The following is a 13572-nucleotide window of genomic DNA, read 5'->3' on the forward strand; positions in this document are numbered from 1 at the left end:
CTACCTATGCCTTGAAAATTATTCAGACTCCGCTTCCACTGCCTTTTGAGGAAGAGAGTTCCAAAGACTCACGACCCTCTGAGAGAAAAAAGTTTCTCTTCATCTCTGTCTTAAGTGGGCAATCATTCAATTCCCTTGCAATAAACAATATTTTATTAACTTTCCCCACTGCCCCCACTCTATCTCTTAACTACACATTATGCCTTGGCAACATCATCCGAAAACATTGCATCAGTTTCCATATATATATATATATATATATATATACACACTGATAACACCCAGTTTTACATCTCCACAACATCTCTCCACTCCACCGACATTGTGAAATTATCAGACTGCTTATCTGATACTCAGCACTGCAGAAATTTATATCAATTAAATGTTGGGAAGACTGAAGCCATTGTCTTCGGACCCTCCCAAAAATTCTTGTCCCTAACTACTGACACAATCCCTCTCCTTGTTAACTGTCTGAGGTTGAACCAGACTGTTTGCAATCTTAATGTCATATTTGACCCTGAGCTGAGCTTCCAACCCAATATTTTCACCATCACTAAGACTGCGTATTTCCTCTTCTGTTACTTTGCCAGAATCTACCCATGCCTAAGCTCAAGTGCAGCTGAAATTCTCATCCAAACCTTTGCTCCCTCTGGACAGTACAAGGCCTCACCAGCCTTCCACATGACCCCATGTCCTTATTTGCACTTCACCTAATCACCCCTGTGCTCGCTGACTTATACTGGCTCCTGATTAAGCAATGCCTCCTTTTGAAAATTCTCCTTCTTTTAAAATCCCTCCATGGCCTTGTCCCTCCCTATCAGTGTATTCTCCTCCAGACCCACAGTTCTCCAAGGTATCTGTGCTCCTCTAATACTGGACTCTGGAGCATCTCCAAATTTAATTGTCCCATCATTGGTATTCGTGCCTTCAACTGCCTCGGCCCTAAGCCCTGGAATTTTCTCCATAAACCTCTCTGCCTCTGTATCGCTCTCTCTCCTCCTTTAAAATATGCCTCTCTGATGAAGCTTTTGTTCATCATCTGCCCTAAAATTGCCTCATGTGGCTTGTTGTCAAATTTTGCTTTTTAACGCTCATGTGAAGCATTTAGGGACATTTTATTATGTGAAAGATGCTATAAATACAAATTGTTAACTAACTATTGTCTGTGAGAGATTGATCACTACATTTAAGGGATTAATTTTTGGCTTTCAGCAGATTCATTATTGATTGGAGAGGGATCATTATCTGTCAAGAGATGGACTATTCCTAGAGAGAGGTTGATTATTGTCAAGAGTTTAACTATTACTTTTTTTATCAGTTCATGGGATGTGGACATCACTGGCAGGAAAAGCATTTATTGGACGTAGAGGACTTTCTTCATCCACATGAGGCATGCTTACTTCTGTTTTCCGTAGCTTGTTTTTCCTGTAACTGGTCGTTAGCTTTAAGCTACAGCTTTTGAGGGGTGCCACTCCTCATCAAGCCTGGGTGACAAGCGATCTCCACCACTCTTACTACCTGCCATAGGTGTGTTGGAAGGATTTGTAGGCTGCCAATCAACCGGTTTGGTCATGTAATGAATGCACCTTCCTTGGCCATCAAATCCTGGAGTGGGGCTTGAACTTGGACCTTCTGGATCAAAGGCCGGGATGCACAACAAGACCTCACAGCATTTATTGCCCACCTCTAATTGATCTCAAGAAGTGGTGAGCCATCTTCTTGAACTTCCACAATCCATGTGGTGTAGTTGCACATAGGGCTAGATTTTATGGCGTGCAGTGGTCCCTAACTGCCCAGCTAAAAACTCAGTGGTGAGAGTATCTACAATAGTGACGGCTGCCCCTTAGCAATTTAATGCTGGGAGCAGCATTAATTGTTTTAAGGTGAGAGTTCTGCACGTACCTTGGGAGGAACTCCAGCCTTACAGAACTGCTAACCATTCGGATTGCTGGCAACTCTGTAGTCCCGGGAGCACCAGCAGCGGCCTTTGTTGGGATTACAGGCACTCCCGATGAAGAGGATCCTGGACTTAAGTTAAGTCCAGGTATTTGCAGGGCCAGGCTGGCAGGCCCCAGGGAAAGGGATCGGTGGGAGTGGGGAGCCAGGTTTGAGAGGCCGGGGAGGGGGGTAAAGGGGAAAGGATGAACTTGGAGGGATTGTCTCTGCTGGGCACGGCAGATCTGCAAAGTAGGTACCCCACTCCCCACCGGTCCGCCCAACCCCAGTTAAAGCTGTCGGGTTTCCTACATGGGCCTGAATTTTCCCGTTGGCGACTTGTGGGCGGGGCCCGCTCGCTGACAGGAAAATGACGCGGGATGACAGCGAAATCAGCTGTCCGCCCGCCGACCTGTCAATGGCCAACTGAGGCCACTGACAGAGTTATTAAGATAATTAAAGACCTGCCCGTCCAACCTTAAGACTGGCGTGCAGGCCAGGAGCCCCAGCAGGCTTCTGATAATACATGAAACCTCATCCACTGGCGGGATGAGGTTTCATGTCTGGTTTTAAAAACTTTAATACATTTTATGTGATATTTATTAACATATCGCATCTCGTGTGATTTTTTAATTTTTAAAGTTTTTTGGACTCAGTAATCTCCTTGAGACAGCACTTTGTCTCAGGGTGCAGTGCGCTCTTTCACGCGCATGCGTGAAAGAGCGCACTTTGACAGCTGGGGATTCCCTCCTGTCCCTCCTAGCGCTTCCTGTCAGGCAGGACGCTGGGCGAGCCTTAATTGGCCCACCCACTCAAAATGGCGGCGGGCCCTGTTTCGGTGATGGTGGTCAGCTGTCTGCCTGCTGCCGAGCCGGTGGGGCCCGCATGCCCACCGAGGGCAAAATTCTGCCCATGATGTGGGCCTCTCCCCACCATGGGTAAAATAGCAGCAGATTGAAAGTCTTAAGTAGCCATTAGTTGACTACAAATGGCTTCACTGCCTGATGTCTCCACCACCTCCCCATAAAATTTGAGACTGGTTGAGGTGGGCCGGCCATACGCTGGGTTTTAATAGCCCCCCTATTCCTTCACCTTCAAACCCCACCTTCTGGCAGGGAAGTGCAAAATCCAGCACATAGTGTTGTTAGGTAGGGAGGTCCAGGATTTTAACCCACCAACAGTAAAGGATTCTTGACTTGTTTCCAGTTACAGTGCTAAGTGACTTGGAAGGGAACTTGCAGGTCGTAATTTTCCCATGCACCTGCTGCCCTTGTCTTCCTGGATGGTAGAGATCATGGGTTTGAAAAGTGCTCTTGAAGGAGCATTGGCGAGTTGCTTCTTACATATTACATTAGAAAGGAGTCTTGTACACATTGTGGGAACTCCGGTAATTTATCCACTTTAATCAGCTCTTCTGGCTGATTGAGATTAGTTGAAATCACCCATGATTATTATTCAGTATTTTTTTACTAATTTCCTTAATTTGTAAGCATATTTCTTCCCTTAACTGCAAAGATTATTACCCTTGGAGTTCTGCTTTTTAATATAGAACCAATTAGTAACAATGATCCCAATGAAATGAGTTTTGTTGGCTCTCTTGATTCTCCACCACCTTCAGCCTCTGTAACCTATGTGGAAAGAATATTGCAGCTATTTAAAACACATTAATGATATAGTATCCCAATTTTACTCACCAGTTTAGACAGATTCATATCTCTCAAAACTCTCATGACAATTGTCTGCTCACTGTCTTCCGGTCGTGCTCTCTTCTGAGCTCCCAATGTCCTCAATACAGAAAGGATATTTCTCAAGCCAAAGTCATAATGCACCTAGCAACAAATGATTTGACAAGGACTAAAATTATTGACTGAATGATTCTTTAAAGGAAGACGTTTACTGCAGTTTTCAATCAAAAGTGCTCCACAGGCATAAAGGCTATGAATGGATTTTCAAGTTCCCGGTCAGGTCTAAACAGACGCAAGGGTGGAAAGAAATGTCCCCTCTCTGTATCCGCCTTTGGCCTTTTTCATGAGAGGGAGGCAGCAAGCCATTAAGGAAGCAATTAACAGCATTGTGGGTTCATTAAGAGCTACTCTCTGTTTTTTTAAGTTTTTCTGAAAGCAGCCATACTTTAGCAGATGGTGAGTTTTACACTAACTGCGATGTGAATTGGAGATGGAAAAAGTTTAAAAGATAAGTGAAATGTTTTGCCTCCTTTACAGTTCATCATAAGATGCTGTAGCATGAGTTGTATATGTGTTCAGTAAGGTGAATCATGATAGTGTTGTAAGTGGAAGATGTGACTACCCATTAAAAAATGTGTTTACCAGATTGCTACTTCTGTCAACTGGCAAACTGTAAAGTAAAAGATCAACATTGCAAACGTGGAAAAGTCTTCAGATGATTTTGTTTTTAAATTTAATGAAATGGATAACATTTTACACTATTGAAAGTGTCGCCTAGTATGATAACAATGTCTAATAAAAGTTTTACAAATGTTTTACCCTGTTTACACAGGAGGTTTGAAGAGTGTGTTTGTTTACTCAGTGCGTTTTATGGGCTATTCAATGCTTCCAGGGTGTACAATAAGGTTTGTGAGTTTTGATTATAATTAGATAATGGGTGAGGAGAGTGAAGAGCTGAGGATTAGGGGCTGAGGTGGTTCAGGGATAGGATGAGGGGGGATTTAAAGTAGTCAGAAAGTTCAACTGTACATAGATAAACTGCCGATTGCATCAGAAGAACTGAGTCAAGACTTTTTAGGAACAGAGGCAGGCGTTTTAACCTTCCTGCTTTGGATTTGGCTGCCCTCCATTTCCACCTCAGGCAGTTAGTCTCTGGACCACTTAAGGCCTGCACCCTCAGAAAACCCTGTCTCCCATCAGCCTCAAGACAGGCGGGAACAGGACGTGGGATTCATCCCATCTCTCGATTCCCACCTCCAACATGAAAATCTGGCCCCATGTATTAAAATGTTTCATGCCAACTTGTATAACCGTTATGCATTAGTTAGTAAGTACTGGCCTTACCAATGATGCCCACAGCCCATGAACAAATAAAAGCAAAGTTTCAAAGAAGAGTCATATTCGACTTAAAATGTTAACTGTTTCTCTCCACACAGATGCTGCCAGACTTGCTGAGTTTTTCCAGCACTTTCTGATCTTATTTCAGATTTCTAGCATCCTCAGTATTTTGTTTTTATTTAAATAAAAACAGTTTGCTGAGTTGTGGAATTATCACCTAAAAATGAAAGCAACTTATATGAAAGGTATATTTTTTGACAAAGGTACGAAGCAGCATGATAAAATCCATATATTCAAAACCTTTCTGTACTACAATTCTCTATTCGATAGTACGGACCTTGAGTATTGCTGAGAAAAGAGACATGTCGAAGTTTTTCTTCTTGCACCCATCAGACACTTTGCAATAATATCAATATAAGGGGAAAACAACAATTTATACTGTATGCAAAGAGTGCTGATTGGCTGGCAAGTGTACGCTAATTGGTAGAGGCATTGCCATGGAGAATGCACCAATGATGGTGACTGGTAGCTAACTGCCAAGCATTGTTTGAATTTAAACCAGGCAGCTTTACCCTTATTGATCAAGGCATTGCCCTGAGGAATGAGTCAGCAAATAGCTGTCACTTATTTTGTTTAGCCAAAACAGGCACAATATGTGTGTATATGTTATTTCTGTCTGCAAAGAGCAGGGTCCGTGCCAACTAATTAGCACTCTCTTCACATGCAGTATAAATTGTTGTTCTCCCCTTATATTGGTCTTCTTGCAAAGTGTCCTGATGAGTGCAAGATGAAAAGGTTCGACATGTCTCTTTTTTCAGATATACTCAAATTCTCTATTCACCAACAATCTCACACCTTACTTGCAATATCAGCAACTGCAAAAGTTACCTTCAACAGCTGCATTACACCCTTGGGAATGGCCAGGAAGACCATGGGTGTGGTTACACATTGACTATGTGGGACCTTTCATGGAATAATGTTTCTGCTCATTGTTGATGCCAACTCAAAATGGATGGATATATATGAGGTGAAATCACCAACGTCTTCTGCTACAATTGAGAAGTTACATCAAGTTTTACCATTAACGCACTATCAGAGGTGGTTGTTTCGGATAATGGCATGCCATTTATGAATGCTGAGTTTCAGTGGTTTATCAGCCTCAACGGTATCACTCATATAAAAACTTCATCGTACCACACTTCCTCAAATGGACTGGCCGAAAGGGTGGTTCAAACATTCAAGGCTGGCATGAAGAAATTAACTGGAGATTGCTTAATGACCAAGCTAGCGAACTTTCTTTTCCATTATGGGACCACCCCTTACACAACAACAGGTGTCACACCTGCGGAATTATTGCTGAAACGCCGTCTCAGGACGCGATTGAGCTTAATAATACCGAATTTAGAGGGGAAGGCGGAAAGGAGCCAGGGAAGTCTGAAAACTAGACACGACTGGCATAGTCGAGAAAGGAAATTTACCGTGGGAGAAATGGTATGGGTAAAGAACTTTGGAGAAGGACCAAAGTGGTTACCACTTTGTGAACACCACTTCGAGGAAGCACTGAGGGTGGTAAGGGCACAGAATGTACTCTGGGTGGGGGACTTCAATGTCTATCACCAACAGTGGCTCAGTGGCAACACTACTAACCGAGCTGGCCAAGTCCTAAAGGACATAGCTGCTAGACTGGGCCTGTGGCAGGTGGTGAGGGAACCAACAAGAGGGAAAAACATACTTGACCTCATCCTCATCAACCTGCCTGCCGCGGATGTTTCTGTCCAGGACAGTATCGGTAGGAGTGACCACCACACAGTCATTGTGGAGACGAAGTCCCGCCTTCACATTGAGGATACCCACCATTATGTTGTGTGGCAAGACCACCGTGCTAAATGGGATAGATTTCGAACAGATCTAGCAACTCAAGACTGGGCATCCATGAGGCGCTGTGGGCCATCAGCAGCAGCAGAATTTTACTCGAACACAATCTGTAACCTCATGGCCCGGCATATCCCCCACTCCAGCTTTATCATCAAGCCAGGGGATTAACCCAGGTTCAATGAAGAGTGCAGGAGGGCATGCCAGGAGCAGCACCAGGCATACCTAAAAATGAGGTGTCAACCTGGTGAAGCTATAAAACAGGACTACTTGCATTCCAAACAGCATAAGCAGCAAGTGATAGACAGAGCGAAGCAATCCCACAACCAACGGATCAGGACTAAGCTCTGTAGTCATGAATGGTGGTGGACAATTGAACAACTCACTGGAGGAGGAGGCTCCACAAATATACCCATCCTCAATGATGGAAGAGCCCAGCACAGCAGTGCAAAAGATAAGGCTGAAGCATTCGCAACAATCTTCAGCCAGAAGTGCCGAGTTGATGATCCATCTCGGCCTCCTCCGGAGGTCTCCAACATCACAGAGGCCAGTCTTCAGCCAATTCAATTTACTCCACGTGATATCAAGAAAAGGCTGAAGGCACTGGATACTGCAAAGGCTATGGGCCCTGACACCATTCCAGCAATAGTACTGAAGGCTTGTGCTCCAAAACTTGCCGTGCCCCTAGCCAAGCTCTTCCAGTGCAGCTACAACACTGGCATCTACCCGGCTGTGTGAAAAATTGCCAAGTTATGTCCTGTATACAAAAAGCAGGACAAATCCAACCTGGCCAAATCAGTCTCCTCTCAATTATCAGTAAAGTGATGGAAGGTGTCATCTACAGTGTCATCAAGCGGAACTTCCTTCGCAATAACCTACTCACTGACGCCTAGTTTGGGTTCCACCAGCATTATTTAGCTCCTGACCTCATTACAGCCTTGGTTCAAACATGGACAAATGAGTTGAACACAAGATTGACTACCTTTGACATCAAGGCAGCATTTAAACAAGTGGGGCATCAAGGAGCCAAAGCAAAACAGGAGTCAATGGGAATCAGGGGGAGTTGGTTGGAGTCCATTTGTTGGAGTCATACCCAGCACAAAGGAAGATGGTTGTGATTGTTGGAGGTTAATCATCTCTGTTCCAAGACATCACTGCAGGAGTTCCTCAGGGTAGTGTCCTTGGCCCAAGCATCTTCAGCTGCTTCATCAATCACCTTCCTTCCATCATAAAGTGAGAGGTGGGGTTATTCATTGATGATTTCACAAAGTACAGCATCATTCGTGACTACGCAGATACTGAAACAGTCCATGTCTAAATGCAACAAGACCTGGATAATATAATTGGGCTGACAAATGGGAAGTAACATTCGTGTCACACAACTGCCAGGCAATGACCATCTCCAACAAGAGAGAATCTAACCATCGCCCCATGACATTCAATGGCATTACCATTGCTGAATCCCCCACTATCAACATCCTGGGGGTTACCATTGACCGGAAACTGAACTGGACTAGCCATATAAATACTGTGGCTACAAGAGCAGGTCAGAGGCTAGGAATTCTATGGTGAGTTACTCACCTCCTGACTCCCCTGACTCCTCTACAAGGCACAAGTCAGGAGTGTGATGGAATATTCTCCACTTGCCTAGATGACTGCAGCTCGAATAACACTGAAGAAGCTTGACACCATCCAGGGCAAAGCAGACAATTTGATTGGCACCCCATCCACAAACATTCACTCCCTGCACCACAGACACATACGCCTGAATTTCATGCTTGGCATGCGCGCCAAGTCAGTGGGTCTGGAAGTGGATGCGAAATGCGCTTCAATCCATGATCAGCCCCCGCAAGCAATTTTACTCTGCCTGGTGAATTAAGGGCCAGGGAATGTGAAACCCACGCTGGAAAAGAATCAGTGCTGCCGAGAGGTGCGTGAAGAGGTTGGGTGCTGACAAAAGCGAGGGTGCTCACTCAGGAAGCTGCAGACCTGTACGCAATGAATGACAAGAAGAAAATGCACCAAATTGTGAATTATGCAACGCATTCAAGCATCTGCCAGCAGAATTCTAACAACTTCAGCCCCCAGATATCTTCTTTATTAATTATATTCACCCTGGGCATTTCATCCCATCCTTGGATGAGGTTTTTTCAAAAACGAGCTGCCCGCCTGCCCGTGTGGCCAGCATAAAATCACGCAGGCAACGTCAAATCTTGGACAATAGGGTTTTTAATGGCCTTGATTGGCCCTTTAAGTGTTGATGGGTGCAGCTCCGACTCCCGTGCGCACCCTGCAGACCGCAATATTGTTTGCGTGCATGGTGACATCAGGACACACGGCCGATGTTATTTCACGTAATTTCATGTGCGTTCGGGTCGGGCGCGCGCCCATCTAATCAACGTAAAATTCTGGCCATAGTGGCAGTAGTATGTACCATCAACAAGATGCACTGCAGAAACTCACCAAGGCTCCATAGACAGCACCTTCTAAACCCCCAGCTGCTACCATCTAGAAGGACAAGGACAGCAGATGCATGGGAACACCACCACCTTGACGTGCCCCTCCAAGCCGCACACCATCCTGACTTCACAAAATCACCGAATCACAGAATCATACAGTGCAGAAGAGGCTCTTCAGCCCATCGAGTCTGCACCGACACGTGAGAAACACCTGACCTACCTACCTAATCCCATTTACCAGCACTTGGCCCATAGCCTTGAATGTTATGACATGCCAAGTGCTCATCCAGGTACTTTTTAAAGGATGTGAGGCAACCCGCCTTCACACCCTCCCAGGCAGCGCATTCCAGACTGTCACCACCCTCTAGGTAAAAAGGTTTTTCCTCACATCCCCCTAAACCTCCTGCCCCTCACCTTGAACTTGTGTCCCCTCGTGACTGACCCTTCAACTAAGGGGAACAGCTGCTCCCTATCCACCCTGTCCATGCCCCTCATAATCTTGTACACCTCGATCAGGTCGCCCCCTCAGTCTTCTCTGCTCCAACGAAAACAACCCAACTCTATCCAACCTCTCTTCGTAACTTAAATGTTACATCCCAGGCAACATCCTGGTGAATCTCCTCTGTACCCCCTCCTGTGCAATCACATCCTTCCTATAATATGGCGACCAGAGCTGAACACAGTACTCCATCTGTGGCCTCACCAAGGTTCTGTACAACTCTAACATCACCTCCCTACTTTTGTAATCTATGCCTCGACTGATAAAGTTGTGTCCCATATGCCTTTTTCACCACCCCACTAACATGCCCCTCTGCCTTCAGAGATCTATGGACACACATGTCAAGGTCCCTTTGTTCCTCAGAACTTCCTAGTGTCATGCCGTTCATTGAATACTTCCTTGTCAAATTACTTCTTCCAAAGTGTATCACCTCACACTTTTCAGGGTTAAATTCCATCTGCCACTTATCTGTCCATTTGACCATCCCGTCTATATCTTCCTGTAGCCCAAGACACTCAACCTCACCGTTAACCACCCAGCCAATCTTTGTGTCATCTGCAAACTTACTAATCCTACTCCCTACATAGTCATCTATGTCATTTATATAAATGACGAATAATAGGGGACCCAGCACAGATCCCTGTGGTACGCCACTGGACACTGGCTTCCACTCACTAAAGCAGCATTCTGTCATCACCCTCTGTCTCCCTCAACTAAGCCAATTTTGAGTCCACCTTATCAAATTACCCTGCATCCCAGGTGCATTTGCCTTCTTCATAAGTCTCCCATGTGGGACCTTGTCAGAGGCTTTGCTGAAATCCATATAAACTACATCAACTGCACTACCCTCATCTACACACCTGGTCACCTCCTCAAAAAATTCAATCAAATTTTTTAGGCATGACCTCCCTCTGACAAAGCCATGCTGACTATCCCTGATCAAACCTTGCTTCTCCAAGTGGAGATAGATGCTCTCCTTCAGAATTTTCTCCAATAGTTTCCCTACCACTGACGTGAGACCCACTGGTCTGTAGTTCCCTGGCTTATCTCTACAACCCTCCTTAAATAGCCGAGCCACATTAGCTGTTCTCTAGTCCTCTGGCACTTCCCCCGTGGCCAAAGACGAATTAAAAATTTGAGTCAGAGCCCCTGCGATCTCTTCCCTTGCGTCCCTCTGCAGTCTGGGACACAAATCATCCAGACCTGGAGATTTGACCATTTTTAAGCCTGCCAACACCTCCAATACCTTGTCACTCCCTATATCAATTTGCTCAAGAACCTCGCAGTCTCTCTCCCCAAGTTTCATACCTTCATTCTCATTCTCTTGGGTGAAGATGGATGTGAAGTATTCGTCCAATGCTCTACTGATGTCTTCTGGCTCCACCCATAGATTGCCACCTTGGTCCCTACTCTTTCCCTGGTTATCCTCTTCCCATTGATATACTTATAGAATATCTTGGGATTTTCCCTAATTTTACCAGCCAGAGCTTTTTCATATCCCCTCTTTGCTCTCCTAATTGCTTTCTTAAGCTCCACCCTGCACTTTCTGTACTCCACTAATGCCTCCGCTAATTTGCTTCCCTTGTACCTGCTAAAAGCCTCTCTTTTCCTTCTCATCGTATCCTGAATATCTCTGGTCATCCATGGTTCTCTGGGCTTGTTACTCCTTCCTATCACCCTAGAGGGAACATGTTGAGCCTGTACCCTCCCCATTTCCTTGGAAACATATTGCCATTCCTTCACTGTCGCTGGGTTAAAATCCTGGAACTCCCTTCCGAACAGCACTGTGGGTGTACCTACACCACAGGAACTGCAACGGTTCAAGAAGTCAGTTCACCACCACCTTCTCAAGGGCAATTAGGTTAGGGCAGCAAATGCTGCCCCAGCCAGCAATCCCCACATCCCATGAATGAATAAAAAAAGTTTTGGCCTCTTTATCTAAGGAAGGTTTTACTTTTCTTAGAGGTGGTGCAAGGAAGCTTCGCTAGTTTGATTCCTGGGATGAGGTGATTGTCTTATAAGGAGAGATCGAGTAAAATGGACCTATATTCTTTGGATTGAAAAGAATGAGAGGAAATCTCATTGAAACATATCGTATTCGTAGAAGACATGACATGATAGCTGCTGAGAGGCTGTTTCCCCTGGCTGGAGGGATTGGAACTAGGGGGAATAAAAACAGAAAATGCTGGAAAAACTCAGCAGGTCTGGCAGCATCTATGGAGAGAGAAAAAGTTAATGTTTTGAGTCTGTATGACTCTTCGTCAGAGCTGTAGGAAATAGGGATCATGGTCTTATGATAAAGGTCGGTCATTTTGGACTGAGATGAGGAAAATCATCTTCACACAGATGGTTATAAATGTTTGGAATTCCCTACCCCAGAGAACTGTGGATGCTCAGTCAATAAGTATATTCAAGACAGAGATCAATAGATTTTTGGACACAAAAGGAATAATAGAAACCATAGAATCATAGAAATGTTACAGCACAGATGAAAGTGTTGACTTGATTTTTCTCTCCACTGATGGTGCCTGACCCACTGAGAATTTCTTGCATTTTCTGGTTTTATTTCAGATTTCCACTGATTACTATAGTTTGAAACATATTGAAAGCTAAGTTTGATTGCCTCTGTATTGTGCATTCACCCATGCTCATTACTTCTTTGGAATTCTTTACCCCAGAGAACAGTATAGGCTGGGTCAATAAACACAGTTGGACAGATTTTCAATCTACAAGGGAGTCAATGCTTATGGGGGGCAGGCAACAAAGTGGAGTTATGGCCACAACCAGAACAGTTATGCTCTTCTTGAATGGTAGAGCATGCTCAAGGGGCGAAATGACCAACTCCTGCTCCAATGTCTTATATTCTTTTGAAGCAGGCAACACACCAGCTTCATGCTGCCTGCCACTTAATATCATTGCATAATGCTGCTAGGGATGATCATGCTGTTAAGTAGGTGCAAAGAGGAGCCTGTAGACGTACTGTACTTGGATTTCCAGAAGCATTTGATAAGGTGCCACATCAAAGGTTATTACGGAAAATAAAAATGCATGTTGTAGGGAGGGTGTAACATATTGGCATGGATAGAGGATTGGCTGGCTGGCTGAAAGCAGAGAGTATGCATAAATGGATATTTTTCGGATTGGCAGGATGTGACTAGTGGAGTCCCACAGGAGTCTATGCTGGGGCCTCAACTTTTTACAATTTACATCAATGAATTAGATGAGGGGAGTAAAAGCATGGAGGCTAAATTTGAAGATGACACAAAGATAGATAGGAAAGTATGTTGTGAAGAGGACATGAGGAGGTTGCAGATGGATATAGGTAGGTTGAGTGAGTGGGCAAAGATCTGGCAAATGGAGTTTAATGTGGGAAAATGTGAAGTTGTTCACTTTGGCAGGAAGAACAAAAAAGCAGAGTATTACTTAAATAGAGAACGGTTGCATAATTCTAAGGTGCAGAGAGATCTTGGTGTTCTAGTACATGAGTCACAAGAAGTTAGTATGCAGGTATGGCAGGTGATTGGGAGTTTAATGGAATGCTGTCCTTTATTATGAAAGGAACTGAACATAAAAGTAAGCATGTTATGCTTCAGTTACACAGGGCATTGGTGAGACCGCACCTCGAATACTGTGTGCAGTTTTGGTCTCCTTCATTAAAGAAGGATGTAAATGCATTGGAGGTGGTTCAGAGGAGGTTTACTAGATTGATACCTGGAATGAGTGGGCTGTCTTACAACCAGGCTGGACTTGTTTCCACTGGAGTTTAGAAGAGTGAGGAGTGACT

At 44.7% G+C, this 13572-nt stretch overlaps 1 protein-coding gene across 1 annotated transcript in view; it reads right to left on the bottom strand.

Annotated features, from left to right (window-relative positions):
• Window positions 1-13572, bottom strand: part of LOC144681152 (dynein axonemal heavy chain 8-like) — a 1929890-nt gene that overhangs the window by 814017 nt on the left and 1102301 nt on the right. Inside the window, exon 45 of the mRNA XM_078542879.1 lies at window positions 3630-3764. Within this exon, the coding sequence (XP_078399005.1) occupies window positions 3630-3764 (135 nt within the window). The remainder of the gene's footprint in view (window positions 1-3629; window positions 3765-13572) is intronic.

Source organism: Cetorhinus maximus, chromosome 5, assembly GCF_964194155.1.
Source record: "Cetorhinus maximus chromosome 5, sCetMax3.hap1.1, whole genome shotgun sequence".
In the NCBI taxonomy this organism is placed as follows: Eukaryota; Metazoa; Chordata; class Chondrichthyes; order Lamniformes; family Cetorhinidae; genus Cetorhinus; species Cetorhinus maximus.